The sequence below is a fragment of the Camelus bactrianus genome, chromosome 4, assembly GCF_048773025.1.
Source record: "Camelus bactrianus isolate YW-2024 breed Bactrian camel chromosome 4, ASM4877302v1, whole genome shotgun sequence".
Taxonomy (NCBI): domain Eukaryota; kingdom Metazoa; phylum Chordata; class Mammalia; order Artiodactyla; family Camelidae; genus Camelus; species Camelus bactrianus.
The window spans coordinates 45,465,768-45,482,178 of record NC_133542.1 but is presented as its reverse complement, the minus strand read 5'-3'; the positions used below and the strand labels follow the sequence as shown (position 1 = coordinate 45,482,178).

The following is a 16,411-nucleotide window of genomic DNA, read 5'->3' as shown; positions in this document are numbered from 1 at the left end:
TAGCCTCCAGAACAATAAGATAATCAATTTCCGTGGTGTAAGCCACCCAATATGTGGGTACTTAGCTATGGCAGCCCTAACAAACTAATGCAGTGCTTTTGAACATTACTAATATAATTCTGCTCCCAAATTTTTAAAATAAATAGTCAAATTAATACTTATTAGGTACCTATGTGTAATACCAGGCTTGATGAAAAAATATACTCCTTGCCCTTAGGGAGTTCATAATCTAATAGGAGAAATGCTATGATATGGGGCATTGTTATACCCATATTATGAGGAGTGTTAGATCTTGTGCCTGAGTGATTGATAGTGCCATTTACTAACAAAGGACATACAGAAGATGAGGTGAAGGAGAAAGAAGAGACAATAAGCACATTTTGAACATACTGCTTCAAGTGCCTATGAAAATTCTGGTGACAATATCCATAGGCACCTAGATATGAGTCTGGAGCTTGTGAAAGAAGACTGAGGTAGAGAGAGGAATTTGGGATTTGGGATGTATCAGTGTATGGGTAAAAACATGGGTGAGATTATCAAGAGAAGAGAATGAGGTGGAAAACAGAGCCCTGGGAATCACCAAGTTTTAAGGGGAGAGCAGAGGAAAAGAAATACAGTAACAGAAACAAAAGATGGAGATGTCAGAAATTAGAAAAGGACTTGGAGGGGGAGATACTACCAAAGCCAAAAAGGAAGAGTTTTAGAGAGAAACCAGTCAACAGTTTTTTATCTCACCTGTCATAAGAAATGCTCCAGGATGTTGGTTTTCATCTAGAATGCCCTTCCTAACTTGTCATCTCTGGCTATTTATGTTTAAATGTCCTCAGGTGTGGACCAAATAAAAACATTTCCCTAGCATGCTCAAAGATGACAATCAGCAAAGGGAAGCAGAAGCCTATGGAACTGGGGAAGATTATTTGCTATAACTTACCTCTTCCCTTTGGCTTCAAGATGTCTTATTTTGTACATTATGACTGTACTTCATGATGCACCTATTTTGGAATGGTGGTAAATCTCTGCTGCGTTGTCTACAGAAAGAACACAACTTGCCACTAACAAGGAGTCATGGATCTCCCTCATGACATACGTAAACACAGGAAGCAAGTTATCTCTTGATTTCCATCTTTCTAAGCTCATTATTTTATTTCTTGGACAGCTCCTGATACATAAGAACAATTATTGTCTTAGTACCCTCTGGGAATTCCTCTGACAAGACTTCTCTGACCACCTTAACTCAAAGGGCTTGCTCCTTACGTTAAAGTCCTATGGCAATTATTTTCTGTTATAATCACTTTTTTCACAACCAATTACTTTTGGCTTTATAATACTACTTTATACTTTTAAGTAATCTTTCCACAAAATTTTGCTGAATGTCTAAGTATCAGAAGTTGTGTTAGGGACTGTAATCAGTTACTGACCTTAAGTGCAATCTAGCAAAGGAGCTAAAGTCCATATATGTGCAAGGAGAATGCAAGTAGAAAGCAGAAGTAACAAGAAAATAATGGCCAAGAATAGGATCTCTGAATCCCTCAGCTTTGTTTTTCTATCTACATCTACTAGGTCCCTAAGACACATGAGACAGAGAAGATACTCCACTCTTAATTCCTAAGACTTCAGACTCAAATTCCTGCAAGGCCTCCTATCTTGGTAAACCAGGCTGGGCCATAAAGACATCTTTAACAGAAAACCAATTCAAAAGGTAAGTCAAATAGTTTGCAACTTGACCCCTTGCTTTTGGGTCCATATCTTTGACTAGACATCTGAATTTCTCCTAGTGCAGAAGGAGGTACCAAAAAGAATATCAAAAGCCCAAAGCAGTTTTCTCAACCTGTGTTTTCATGCCCCAGTTTATTCCAACTGACAGCCCAATAAGAGTGCCTATTCTTTGGGTCTGGAGTGAGAGGGCAGCCTTTGGCAAATTCTAAAGGTTAGCGTGAGTGACTAATATGTATTATAAGAGACACTGGTGAAATATATGAGAATTTGTAAGAAAATATTTCCATCTTTCAAGGTGCTGGTTTGGATGAAAATCAGGGAAGACTCTGTGAAAGAGGGGATATATCTGAGCTTGACCATGAAGGGTGAATAATATTTGGATATGTGGAAACTGACAAGAAGAAAAGGCATTCAAGGCACAGAATACAGGATGAGCAAAGATATGAAAAGGACAAAAAGGAAGGTGTGATGTTGGAAAGGAAGGGAAACTAACATATGCTGAATGCTAACAACATGCCAGGCCCTGCTCTCTATATATTATCTTACTTAATCCATATCTATCCACTGAGGCAAATGATATCCAATTCAGAGATGAGAAACCTATGTTTCTAAGAGACTGGGTGACTTGCCTAAGCCTAAGGTTACAGCTGGTATGTGGTGGAGCCAGATTTCAAACTCAGGCACTTGCTGATTCCAAGATCCAAATTCTTTCAATTCTATAATCTGGCCTCTGGGTTAACAAAGGTGAGTAAATCAGATTGGGCCAAGTCATGGGTGGTCATGGATGTCAGGCAAAAAAGTTCAGACATAATTTAACTACCAATGGAAAAAGAAATTAATGTCTTTTTGAGGAAAAACTTTCACTCATTCACTCACATATCTGTTAAGACTTGCTGGATACCATGCATCAGGGATGTAAACTTAAACAACACAGTCCTTATTCTGTATTTCCATGCCCTTTTCATTTAGCTTTTATTTAAATTTTTTATTGAATTATTATATACAGAAACGTGCAGAAATCAAAACTACATCAGTGTAAACAGAATTCAAATCAAGAACAGATCATCAGAACTCCAGAAGCCCCACTGTGTTCATACCTAATCACTACCTACCCTGCCACCCAACAATAATCACTATCCTAAAGTCTGACACCACAGGTTACTTTTGCCTATTTCTGAATTTAATATAAAAGGAATCTACAGTAGATATTCTTTTAAGAAACACATAATCTTGAGGGCAAATGCTCATACAATTCCAGGACAGTATGATAAATACCAACTTTGGCTGTATATGAAATGCTATAGAAAGATAGAAAAATGAGTATCTAAACTCTACTTGGGGACTTTGGGGAAGGCTTCAAAGGATGTGACATCTAAACTGAGCCCTGAGTATAAGTGGTAGCCATGACTAGTGATGTTTTAGGAAGATAAATCTGGTGGTGGTATACATAATGGATTCCAAGAAAAATAAATAAAAGCAAGGAAACCACTGGAAGACTAATATTCCTGTCTAAGAAATAAAGAAGACCTGAATGCCAAGGAGAACAGAGAAGAGTCTGATAAATCGTAGAGAGAAAAAGAACCAGATCTGGCAAGTAATCCAATGTGGGAGGCAAGAGAGAAGGAAGAATGACACCATAATTTTGAGTGGGTGACTAGCAGAACAAGGGTGATTTTAACACAAACAGAGAACAAAGGAAGAAGAACAGGCCCAAGAGGGAACTTTCAAACACTGGGAAACTGTAGTGAGAATAACCAGTAGATAACTAGATATGAAGACTAGAACCTAAGGACAAAAGGGAGGTTCAGAAGTATAGATTTGGGAATCACCTGCTTAGAAAGGCTAGTTGGAAGTCTGCTGGCTGCCTAGCACAGGAGCCAGGATCAAGCATAGTACCAACCACACAGTAGTTGATCGATTAATGACTCCAGATTAGAAGCTAAGGAGATGCAGATTTGAGATTAAATGAGATGCCATGGGGAAGACTATAGAAAGAAGAGAAAAAGTCAGACAGGAAAGAAGATAGGCAAAGTAAGAAACATAGAAAAAGAATTGGAAGAACCTAAGAAAATCAGAAGATACAAGTAGAGTGTTTCAAAAAACACTAAGGACTGTTGCAAAGAAAAATGAGAATAAGAACTGAGGAAAGTGATAGGAAAAAGTACGTTAAATATTTAACTGTTAATTATTTCCATCTAACTACATCTCTGGCCTATAAGCTTCTAAATGATAAGAAAATGTCTTACAAATAGCACCAACAGCACCCAGTGTGGTACCCTCTTAGTTGGCTTGATTTAAAGTGGAATAATTATATTAACTGCTTCCTTTTGGGTAAACTCTGGCAAAAGGGTTTTCTCTCACAGACGAAGAATTCCTTCCCAGCCAGTATCAAATGTTCCCATTGGTTGGATGGTCACAGAAGCAGCAGGAGTCAGAGAAAGTTGTAGAAATTAAGATGGGCTTATTATTTGAAAGCAAGTAATTTTGAACAGAAGTATCAATCAGACTTATTCCAAAAGAGTTTACAAAGTACCTCCATTTATTGACATTGTGTTCAGAAAATACTGCCAGCTAGAGCTGAGGCCTGCTGTATCTGACACACTCTTCTGACTCTAGGTAGGCTAATGCTATCATGGCATTCCTCAAAGATGTTCCGATATGCCCCTCAGAAATCTGCACCAAACTCTACCCCTTCAAATAAGGTGCCCCAAATCCCAATCCTAGATGTAATGTCTTACAATTTACAAGGTTCAGTCACAGCCTAGAACCAGATCTAAAGTTTACAGAAGATCAATCACTGATAAACATTCAGATCCAGGCCATAAATGTGTCCAGAATATTTCAGAGGGGAAAAACACCTAAGTAACGTTAAGCATTTCTCCTGACAAGTACACAAAAGCAATGTGACTTTTTTCTTGCGGGCCCCAGAGAAGCATCAGTATATATAGATGACCTCATCTGAGTGATGCACACAGCAAGTTATCCTAGGAACCCCACGCCACCTGGGAGTCTAGATCCCTGCAAAGGCCTGAAATCCTATGGCACTGGCTCCTTGCCACTTTAATGACTGGAAGCAGTTTCACTGGGTTCCCATTCAGCAGCAAAGGCTCCAGCTGTGCTCAACAACACCTCTGGCAGGTCACTCAGGCCACTGCAGGAAGGTCATATATATATACAGCAAAAAAGAAACAAACTCACAGATATAGGAAACAAACTAGTGATTACAAAGAGAAGAGGGAAAGAGGAGGGGCAAGACAGCAGCATGGGATTGAGAGATACAAACTATTATGTATAAAATAGATAAGCAACAATGACATATTGTACAGCACAGGGAGCCCTGAAAATCAACAATTCTGAGAAGTAATAGGAGGCCCATTGGTGACTCTAAAGCAATTGTTTATAAAGCTTTGCTGTCAAAAATGCATTGTTCTATGATCTCATCAAAACTCTGTGAGAGGAGACAGTTATTATCCCTAATTTTATAGTTGAGGAGACTAAGAAATAGGAAATACTTTGTTCAAGTTCCCTCCGATTTTAAGACTAAGCTACTGCAAGGACTCAGATCTTTCTGTTGCTAGTTTAGTCCTAAATGTTATTAATAATAGGGATAAGAGTAAATAAAGACAAAATTCACTGGATATCATGAATGAGCCCACAAATACCAGCCTCAAGAACATATTTCCCACCAACTAGACCTCAGGAAAAAAAGACTCACACGTGAGGAACACTGAAGCTTCTGTGCCATCTTCTTCCCCTTCTGCCCTGAAAAGTATTACTTTGCTAGGGCTGCCATAACATAATACAATGGCCTGGGTGGTTTGAGAAACAGAAATTTATTCTAACAATTCTGGAAGCTAGAAGTCCAAGATCAAGATTTAAAATGGTAAGTTTTATGTTACATAAATTATATATCTCAATTAAAAAGATATTTTTTGCCTTCAAAAAAAAAAAAAAAAAAAAGGAGGGGTGGGGAACGAGATACCCTTTCCCTTTTCAGTCCACTGAGAGGAAATGGTGTGGAAGTAGGACTGGATGAGGAGGCTGCAAGAGTATACAAAGCAAAGTATCTTTGTCTCTATTTCATCTTAGAACAGCGAGAGGAAAAAGAAGCAAGCTTTCTGTTGAGGGGAGGGAGAAGCCATAGCTATTGGTGGCTGGAAAGATGAAACTTAAGGATTATAGAAACATTTCTCAATCCAAAATGACCACAAGCAAGTATGGATATGGACCTCTCCTTTTTCAGAGACTTTTTTAGGCAAGAGAACCCTCCTCATTCTGTTCCACAAAATAACTGCCCAGAATGAAAAGGGACTAGATTTTCTACTCAAAATCCTTTTCATTCATCCTGTCAACAGGATATTTACAGAGTGCCTATTATGTATACAAGACAGATACCTTATCCTTCCCTCCCTTTAAAGATAAGGGAAACTCACGATACTAATTCTCCTGCATAATAGAAAGGATGGCTTTGCTTTCTCTTACTTCTCAAGAGCCCAATCACATTTAGTGGGTTCAGCGTTAGTTTAGGGAGCACAGGAACAGAATACAGGACACAAAACAGGTTTTGAGAAATGATGTCTTTTGGTTAGAACAAGCTGAATTTGGGATGTTAATGGGAGAAGTGAGTGTACAAGAAGTAGCTAGAAATACAGGTCTAGAGTTCAGGACGGAGGTCTGGGCCAGACATACATACAAGAGAGCAATCTACATATGAGTAGTGGTTATAAAGTGACATAATGAATGAGATTTCTTAGAAAGAATGTATAGTTGTATGAAAATAGGACTGAGGAAAGAACCCTCAAAAGACGAACATTTAAGAAGTAAGCAGAGATGAATCAGAAAAGGACGACTGAAGAGAGATCAGAGGAGATAAACATTGGGGATGGTTTCATAAACATAAAAACAGGAAGAAGTGTGCAGGAGTGTCAAATACTGCAGCAAAGTCCAATAAGATAAAGACTTAAAAACAACCACTGGATTAGGTAGCTATGAGCTCAAAGACTGACGTAGTTTTAATGAAATGACAATGAAATAATCTGAGACTGGAAAAATAGACTTTCCCCAAGTATATTCCTTGGAAAATGAGTCCTGCGGGATCTCCAAAATAGAGTTTCATGGTCAAAAAAGTTTGTGATAACCATGAATTATATTATTCCCTTCTTGAAGAATCACAATAAGCCTAAGTATATTTAAGTTCTGAGAAATCCTTCAATAAAGCAATCTGTTGGTGTTACACTCTACTAGAACTCAATGTTTTCCAAACTTTTTTGATCATGAAACTATCATATGACAAAGAATCTATTAACAGTTCTAGAAACTGGAGCCCTGTAGTGCCAAAAACATAGGCTCTGGAGTGAAGTAGGTCTAGATTTGAATCTGGTTCTAACTCTTCCCAGCTAGGTGACCCTGGACAAGTTTCTATCTTTCTAAACCTCAGTTTTATAATGTATAAAATGGGCCTAATAACAAAAGCATAATTCATAGAATTCTTGTAGAAATTCATATTGGTAATGCATGTAAAGCACTTACAGTAACAGTATTCAATAATGTGGTTACTGTGATGATGACGATGATGACAACTATGGTGGTAGCTGAGATTAGAAGGAAAACTCTGATGCATATACTAAAATTTTCAATGAATGAATGGGGAGTTATGCAAAACTTGGGACCTAACTGCAACAACAAATGTGGATATGAAAACAGATTATGTGAGGATCTAGTAATGACCTCAAAGTGGCAGAGAGAGCTAGAGAAAACCAAGCCTCACACCTAATCCAGTAATACATGGGGCATTAAAAAAAAAAAAGGCAGTTTCCCCACAAAAGGGCTTCAGTCAGTAGAGAAGTTATCAGTTATCAGTCTCAGGTATCAGGTAAGGACTCCACAGTTTGCCATAGGACAGAAGAGGCCTGTTGGGAGCAGCCCTTGTCCAACAGAAGCCTCCTTTGTTTCTGACACAGTAGTAGGGCCTGTTCTTGGGCAGGGCTTACCATAAAGTTTAAGAGGGATGCTAAAAGCTGTGGTCAAGAGAGGTCTGGAAGTATTCAGGCTTACTACAGGATTCATACTGCAACACTGCTGTAATAGCAAAATATCAGAAACAAAGATCTACCAATAAAGAACAGAGTATACAAATTATAATACAGCCGCAGAAAAAAATACTATGCAGCTATTTTTAAAATGCAGTAGCTCTATTTGTGGTAAGAAGGAAAAATCTCTGAGATATAGCAGTAAATGAACAAAAGGTGAAGGACAGTGTGTGTGATAAACACACGTACATGCTTATAAATGCACAGATTATCTCTGCATCGATTTGTAAGACACAGATAACAATGAGATGAGGGAGATGGGGACTATAGGCCTGGAAGTCTGAAGGAGGAGGGAAATTTGCATTATACATATTCTTATTGTATTTTTTTTTATTTTTACAATTACTTATTCAAAACATTCTTTAGTTTTAGTTTTTGTTTTATAAGTGTTAAAGTAGAAATGGTTAGAGAGAAGGCTGAGAGACTGTGAGAAAAGGGAGGGATAAATGTGGTCTCCATGAGGACAAAGAGCTGAGGTAGTAGGAGTTAAGGTAGGCAACCACGACCACAGCAAAATCCTGGAGTTTAAAATTATACCAAGAGTGCTTTCCTAGTGCAACTAAGCCTAAGAGATGGGGTCTTCAAGGGCTTGAACTTTATTATTTTCCCCAGGGGAATTCCTTTTTTAGGGTTTCAATAATAGGACAAGAAGGAAGTCTCTTTGCTTGGGAGAGAGTCACAAGTAAGAACAGAACTTTACAGGAGACAGTCTATTTGTTCCCTGTCTTAACTATCTTCCTTGAGAAAATGCTGATCCATCTCTCAGAGGGACTGGCTGAAATCTTGGATCTCCTGGGATGGTGCCATTTAAACACGCACCTTCTAATCTATTTGCTCAGTTCTACTTTTGCTTACTAACTCTCTTCTCTGTCAGCCTTCTTTAGCAACCCAAGAGCTTCTGTCAAGGCTTCCTCATGGCCTACCTCCATGCCTTCTCCCTCACTGTCCCTTCCACCTGGAACACCCACCCACCTGCTGCCACCACAGTCTCTGTTTCTAGAGCTAAAAAGTCTCACCTCCTCCCCCAGATTTTTCTGCAGCTAAGCCAAATAAGGTACAGATTCACATCCATTCCACCCACATTACCAACATTACTGCCTCATCAGCATTAGCAATGTCAAACACTTATTAAGGACGTATGGCCAGGTACTCAGCCAGCCCAGAATCTGAGATGACCTATATGACCTCTTCCCTCAAGTTGCTAACAATTTTACAGGAATGGCATAAGGGTAGCTAGGCTCATATGGCAATTCCTCAAAGCCAACTGAATGCACTATCAGTTAAAGACGTATAAATGACCTATAACTTATGGGAAACATTTAAATCACAAATAATCAAAGAAATGCAAATTAAAACAATGGGATACCACTCTTCTTCTGCCAAATTAGCAAAAATTTTCTAAAATGGTAATACTCCATGTTGGTATGGCACATTCAAATACTAAAAGTACAAACTGGAAAAACCTTTCTGAAAACACATGCAGAAGTTTATCCCAAGTGTTTAAAATGTATACACTTTTAAACTCAGCAATTTATTGAATCTGCTTTTAGAAAATGAAGAAATAATCAGAAATGAAAACAGACTTATGCATAATGTTGCTCATCACAGCAATACTTGTAAAAGTAAAGAAACAAGAGGAATTGTTAAAGAACACCCACATGATAGAATATTATAACCTATTAATAATCATTAAAGCGTGCTTTTAAAAAATATTTAATAACCCAGAATAAAGCTCAAAAAAACACCTAGTCAGAAAAATTTTAAGACCACACACAGTATAGACCAAACTTAGTAACTTTATATTAATGTATATAAAAATTATACAACACAATGTTAACATTTTACTGTTATTGGCTTTAGGTGCTAGGCCTTGGAAAAAAACTTTAAAGGATTAATTAAGAGAAGATAAAGAAGTACATGGAGACTTCCGTGGAAATGCTAATGGGCTTTTCTGGCTGCTTAAGCATCCATGAAAGATTGGCTAAACACTCTGCCAGGTTCTATATTAGGCTCTAGAACACCAATAAATAGCACAGCCCTGGCATTCAGGGATCTTACAAGTACACAGAAAAGATGTAACAGAAAACAAGTAACCCCATTACATCATAGTAAATGTCAGTTTAGCAAAAGTACAGTAGTCTCCCCTTATCCAGAGGGGATTTGTTCCAAGACCCCCAGTGGATGCCTGTATATATAAATACGTATGATAAAGTTTAACTTATAAATTAGGCATAGTAAGAGATCAACAACAATAATTAACAAGATAGAACAATTATAACAATACAGCTGTCCCTCAATATCTGTGGAGGGTTGGTTCCAGGACCCGCCACGGATACCAAAATCCATGGATGTTCAAGTCCCATAGTTGGCCCTCCATATCCAAGGTTCTGCATCTGCAGATTCAACCAACCACAAATTGTGAAGGACTGCAGTATTTATTTTTAAAAAATCCACATTAGTGGACCCATGCAGTTCAAACCTGTGTTAATGGGCCAACTGTATACTGTTATAAAAGTTAAGTGAATGTGACCTCTCTCTCAAAGTAACTTGTTGTAAAAATTTAATGCTTTTTCCATTTTAACTAAGCACTCATCACACACACTGTGGCCATAACTTTTGAAGTTTGAGGTGTGACAGCAAAACTAGCACAAATTTTCTTTTTCCCTCTTTGCAATTTCAGGGAAAGGAGATTCGTTTTTACTGTAGATCTCAGCAACCTCAGCATATGATTTTTTTCCTTTCCTTATTAAATCAAGAACTTTTACCATTTCATTTAAAGGAAACACTATACAGCTTCTCTTTGAATTACCAGCATCACTACTCTTACCCTTTGGGGCCACTATTAAGTAAAATAAGGCTTACTTGATCACAAGCATCATGATATTGAACTGAGATGATTACTAAGTGCTTAATGGGTGGGATACACTGGACAAAGGGATGATTCACATCCAGGGCAGGATAGAGCAGAAAAACACAAGACTTCATCACACTACTCAGAACAGCATGCAATTTAAAACTTATGAGTTGTTTATTTCTAGAATTTTCCATTTAATATTTTTGGATCATGGCTGACTGCAGGTAACCGAAACTGGAGAAAGCGAAACTGTGGATATTGTGGGGACAACTATATGCACAGCGTGTGGAAGTTTCACCCAAAAAACTAACACCTGATTGGGTTTTTAAAGATGTGAATGAAAAGTTAGCTAGGTGAAGAAAGAGAAAGTGTATTCCATGCATGGGAAACAGTGAGTACTTTGAAAAACAAAAATCTTTATGTTGGAAGTGTTGACTAGACAAAGAAGCAGAAAGAAGTAAGACTGGAAAGGCACATAGGGTCTGTATCAGTGCTTTCCAAATTCTTCTTTATGAAGGATCTGGTTTTTTATTCACAATATGTCACAGACTGATATTTTTGGTCTGTACCCTATTCAATGAGACAAGGCCACTAAGCATGTGCTTGATGTCATGTCAATCCAAATTGCCTCTAAGTGCTCACTTTCAACTTCAGTATTTATTTCATTAAAGACTAGAACCAAACAGTTCCTGGACTGGACCTTGTCCATGAATAACAATGTGAGTCACAATGAGCTAGATCATAGTTTTATTTTATCATGAAGGCACCGTGGAGTAACTGAAGTATATATATACATGTATTTTTAAATTTCTTCTTTTTAAATCATAGTTTTAATAGATAACTTATAATCCTAAGAAAAAGGTACTATTTTTCTCCCCATTTTCTGGTTTAGGAAAATGTGGCTCATTAAGGTCAAAAAACTTTATTTCAATGGTTGAGACAGGAGGGAAGGAGGAAGGGCATAACCATTAAAAGAATTACATAAGAATTAGCACCAAGATGGTGGAAAATTTAACTCCCAATAGACCCCAAGGCCCAAGATGGCAGGAGATTTGACTTCCAGTAGACCTTGAACTTCATTATATGCTCATAGTAATATATTAGCATGGTAAATGTCACTTCCATGACAGTTCAGGGGCTAACCATAAAAGGTCAAAAACTGGGCAATGGCCTGATTCCTGGGAATCCCAGCCCCTTCCGCAAAGTAGTTGGAAGAATTCTCCCACTTTTTAGTATATGAAGCTATCAAAAACTATGAAACCCATATGAAAAACATACGAGACTATAAAACCTAGCAACACCATGCCTCGCGGCCTCTCGTTCCCTCGCTTTCAGAGACAGCCCGCACTCTATGTATGGAGTACTGTATGGAGTACGCATCTTTCTGAATAAATCTACTTTTACTCAACTACTGCTCGCTCTTGAATTCTTTCCTGTAGAACGCCAAGGACCCTTACTTAGCAGGATGTGCCCCAGGGACTTGCCCAAGGCCTGGGACATGGCCATCCTCTCCTACCCCATTTTCTTCCAGTATCAATGGTACATTGAGAAAAAAATATTGGCAACTCATACCACAGGCAAGAATTAACTTCCTTAAAACAGTAAAAAAAAAAAAATAAAAAAATAAAAAATAAAAAACCTCCTGGTAATCAAAACCTCAAAGGAAAAAAATAGGCAAAGAATACAAATAGACTGTTCAGAGAAAAGTAATAGCCTTTATTTATACGAAAACATGCTTAACTTTACCAACAACAACATATGCAAATTTAAACTCAACTGAGACACCATTGCCTAGAAGATAAGCGAAAATCCAAAAGTTTAACAAGTCACTCTGTTGGTGGGTTTGGGAAGAAAAAAAGCACCCTCATACCAGTAAGAGTGTAAGTTGGGGAAGAAAAAAAGCTGTTTACAAATATCTTTCTCTATCTATTTCAAGGTATACCATACCATGCGCTTGAAGTTAGACAGGGTTATATAATTTGCTTTAGCCAGGGATATGTGAGCAAAAGTGACATACTGCATCTCCTGGGCAGAAGTTGTAAAAGCCAGAGTGCAATTTGCTATATTCTCTTTCATTTGTTATCTTTTCTTTCCATCTACCACAAATACTGGCAATGTCCTAGAAGCTGGCTAAATATTTAGCCTGGATTGCAGAGAAGATAACTTAAAGCAGAACTCCTTGACACACAGAATGACAAGTATAGTATGAGCAAAATAAACCTTTTTTGTTTTAGGGCAATATTTACTGAAATTATAAACATAAGCCCCCTCAGATATACCTGCGCACATGCAAAATGACATATGTAAAAGGTAATCTTTTGCAACATAGCTTCTTATAGAAAATGACCACAAACAGCAAAATGAACATCAATAGAAGACTAGTTACATACTTGCAGTACATTCATTCAGTGAAATATTATGCAGTTGTTTAAAAAAAAAAGAAAAAAATTCTCTTAGAGCTAATATGGAAGGATCTCCAAGTGAAAAAGCAAGATGTTCCTAGTGTGTATAATATACCATCTTTTATTGAAAAAAAAGGAGGGGGCGGGAGTAGAGTTTATATTCATATTTGCTTGCTTATATTCATATATAAAGAAATTCTATAATAAGAAACTAACAAAAATTAGCATCTTAGGGCAGATAGGTAGAACTTTCAATTACCCAAGGAAAAAAAATCCTCGGTGCCATCCTTCCTACTATCTCATATCCTCAATGAATCTGCCAGCAAATCTCATCTCTAGTATAAATAGTGTACTTCAGCCTCTATCATAAACTGTTATCAGATCCTTCTTTAAACTCTGGCTTATATTCCTCCTCTTGGCCACATCCAATCAGCTTCCAATCACATTACCTGTGTTAAGAATATATTTACTGTTGTTCTCTTATTCCATTAAGTTGCAATGGTTCTTGGTTACTCTTAAATAAACCATGCTTTTCTCTAAATGATTTTAAGCTTTGGCAACTGTTTTTAGCTATTCTTTTTGAGAGACTCTGAATTGCCTCTTAAAAGAAAAAGTCATAGCAAACTGCTCCAATATATTCTTGTTTTTCTCATTCAGAACTTTTTTTCTACAAGGAGATTACTTTCCTTTATAAGAATTACGAGACACTTCTGAAAAATTAGAAATAAAAAATTGATGAGGAAAAAAGGAAAATCTCTTTCTTACTACTGTATGCCAACTAATGAATGTAGAAACGATAATGGAAATGTTAGAGCAGGCAGACAGCTAGATAAGAACAGAGAAATGAGGGGATAGAGGGGTTGGCGCACAGGCCAGATGGTAGGACACCATACATTTTGTGAACAATGGGGGTCCTTAGGCAGACAAAGAAAAGAAGGAACCTCTGGACTGATAGGAAACCACACATTTTGAGGTGACAAGTGTCTGGGAGGCAAACAAAGGAAGATGGGAAGAGGCAGCAATCTCCAGCGTCACAACGTAAGCTTTCGCTCATTGTGCCCTCATTACAATAAGATTGGCCTTGCAGATAAAAAGTACCCGACATGCACCAATGCCATAACACTTCCAATCAAGACTAAATAAGGACAAAAATCCCTCCTCCCCTCAGGAAGCTGGAGCTAGAATGAAAAATCAGGGAATATAACCCCAAGCCCCTTCCTCTCCAATGAATATTCTGCCCATTCATTTTTACAACCTGTGTAACCAGCTTGCCAAAGAAACTCAGGGCAGAACTCACCTGAGTCTGCCTGCTCTCCCCTTGAGAGCATCCTATCACTTAAAATAAATCTTCACTTTACTTTTTTGATCTCCATGTCTCATCTCTGAATTCTTTAGGTGATGAGACAAGAATCTACTCTCTGGTAACAGAAACAGAAAAGTTAACATTTGGCAACCACCATTAGTGGCAGTAGATTCAGACAGGAGTAATCAATGGATATTCAGCTGGTATGTGGAGATTTGATGAGGAACAAGATATTGACATAGTCTCAGAGTATTGCACCACAAAACACTTACCAATTACAAAAGGAAAAATGGTGCCTGTATAGTAGAGAAATCTGGCAGATACAAATTTAACTAGGTGATTAAGGTTAACATTACAAGGGGTAGGGCAGGTTGACAATACAACATATACTTTTTTGATGCAATTTACTAAAAAGAGCTCAATGTCATTTTTGTGTAATGCCTGTGAAGAAAGTATGGCCTGAGTCTGAACATGAGGAAACACTTGGATGGACCCAAAATGAAGAATATGCTACAAAATGAAAGGCCTGTACTATCTGTCCAAGATGAGAGGGACTAAGGAATTATTCCAGATTAAAGGAGATTAAGAGACATGACTACTAAGTGCAACATGTCAGACTGGATTTTATCCTAGACCAGAAAAGAGACATTGTTGGGACTGTTGGCAAAATTTGCATGAGGTACTGATCACAGTGTTGTGGTTGATTTCTTGATCTGGGTAGTTATATTGTGGTTATATCAGAGAGTAGCCTTGTGTTTTGGTAAATACAAATAGGAGTATTTAGGAGTGACAGAACATCGAAACTTCCAACTTTCTCTCAAATCATTCAGAAAAAGATTAATCATAAAGGATGGAGGGTGATGAAGCAAATGTAAAATGTCAACAACTGGAGCATCTTGGTGAGGAGGATATGGGAGTTCTTTATACTGTTGTTTTGTTGGCAACTTTTCTGTAAGTTTGAAGTTATTTCAAAGTAAATTACTTTTTAAGTGTGTTTATACTTGTAAGCATGCTTGCATTTTTAATATCTGCCAACTATTATAATACTGATAGCCACTTGTCATCATTTAAAAATGTCCTTTCTGCCTAAAGACTGACTCCTGACACACAGATAAGGACACTTCAAACTTCCAACACTGAAAATGAAAAAAGATTTCTGTTTTTGCTTTTCTGTATTGTTTCAGATATTAATGTTGATTAGTGTTGATGCTTTGGGCCTTAAATTAGGGAAGCCCACAGAAATTTCTGAACACTAGATTTCTGAGTAAAATTTCTGGCTCTGTAAAGGTCAGCCTGTGGTACTTGAATTGGCTGGCCAAAGGAGACAACAACTGACTCTAAGAGGTCTTGAAATAGCCCCCTGTCCTAAACTCAAAATAAAGTGGTCTCATACATGATAATGGTACTGAAAATAGTATTTAATATTATCTTCAGGCTCTCAACCCACTAGGTCTATTTGATTTCCATTAATCAGCATAGAAAGAAGACAAAGTCCACCTCCCCACCTCTTAAGGCTCTAGCTTACTTGTCATGCATTCCCAGAAGCACGCTGTAAGATGACTAATCACTGACTGCTTCTTCGGCACCATATGTCCCCCAATTTCAAAGGAAAAATTGTCCCAGCTAGAACCAGAACAGATTTCCTACCTCCTGCAGCTGGAGTCGAACCTTGGTAACTGCTCGGATCCAGTGTGCTCTGGCTTGGGTAAACGGTGAAGATGCACTCTCCTCGGGAACACTTGTAATAAAGAAAAAAGTGTTCCTTAAAAATAAGCCCAGACCACAAGATGACAGTGCTCAAGGCAAAACTGCCAAATATCTAAAATTAAAAAGGTTTGTATTCATGCCCATACTTGTCTAGTGATTCAGGCCACTAAAACAGCATAGTCCTGAATATCCAATGTGAAAAAAATTCCTCTCTAAAAATGACAACTCCTTTTAGCTTTTCATCTGTTCCCTTTCTTTCTTCCCCCTTTCTCACTCATCCAGTGAGGCAGCTCATTGGGGCAGTCAGGGATTAGGATACTAGGTGCAATGACAAGGGCTC

General features: G+C 37.8%; 1 protein-coding gene across 5 annotated transcripts in view; it reads right to left on the bottom strand.

Annotated features, from left to right (window-relative positions):
* The window catches only part of UNC13B (unc-13 homolog B), a 167,043-nt gene that overhangs the window by 64,355 nt on the left and 86,277 nt on the right, over nt 1–16,411 (bottom strand). For 4 of the 5 annotated variants that reach the window (XM_045515180.2, XM_045515181.2, XM_045515182.2 and 1 more), the window contains one exon: nt 16,012–16,102. In XM_045515180.2, the coding sequence (XP_045371136.1) occupies nt 16,012–16,102 (91 nt within the window). Of the gene's footprint in view, nt 1–16,011; nt 16,103–16,411 lie in introns of those variants that run through there. The other variant, XM_074361773.1, reaches the window with a different exon arrangement.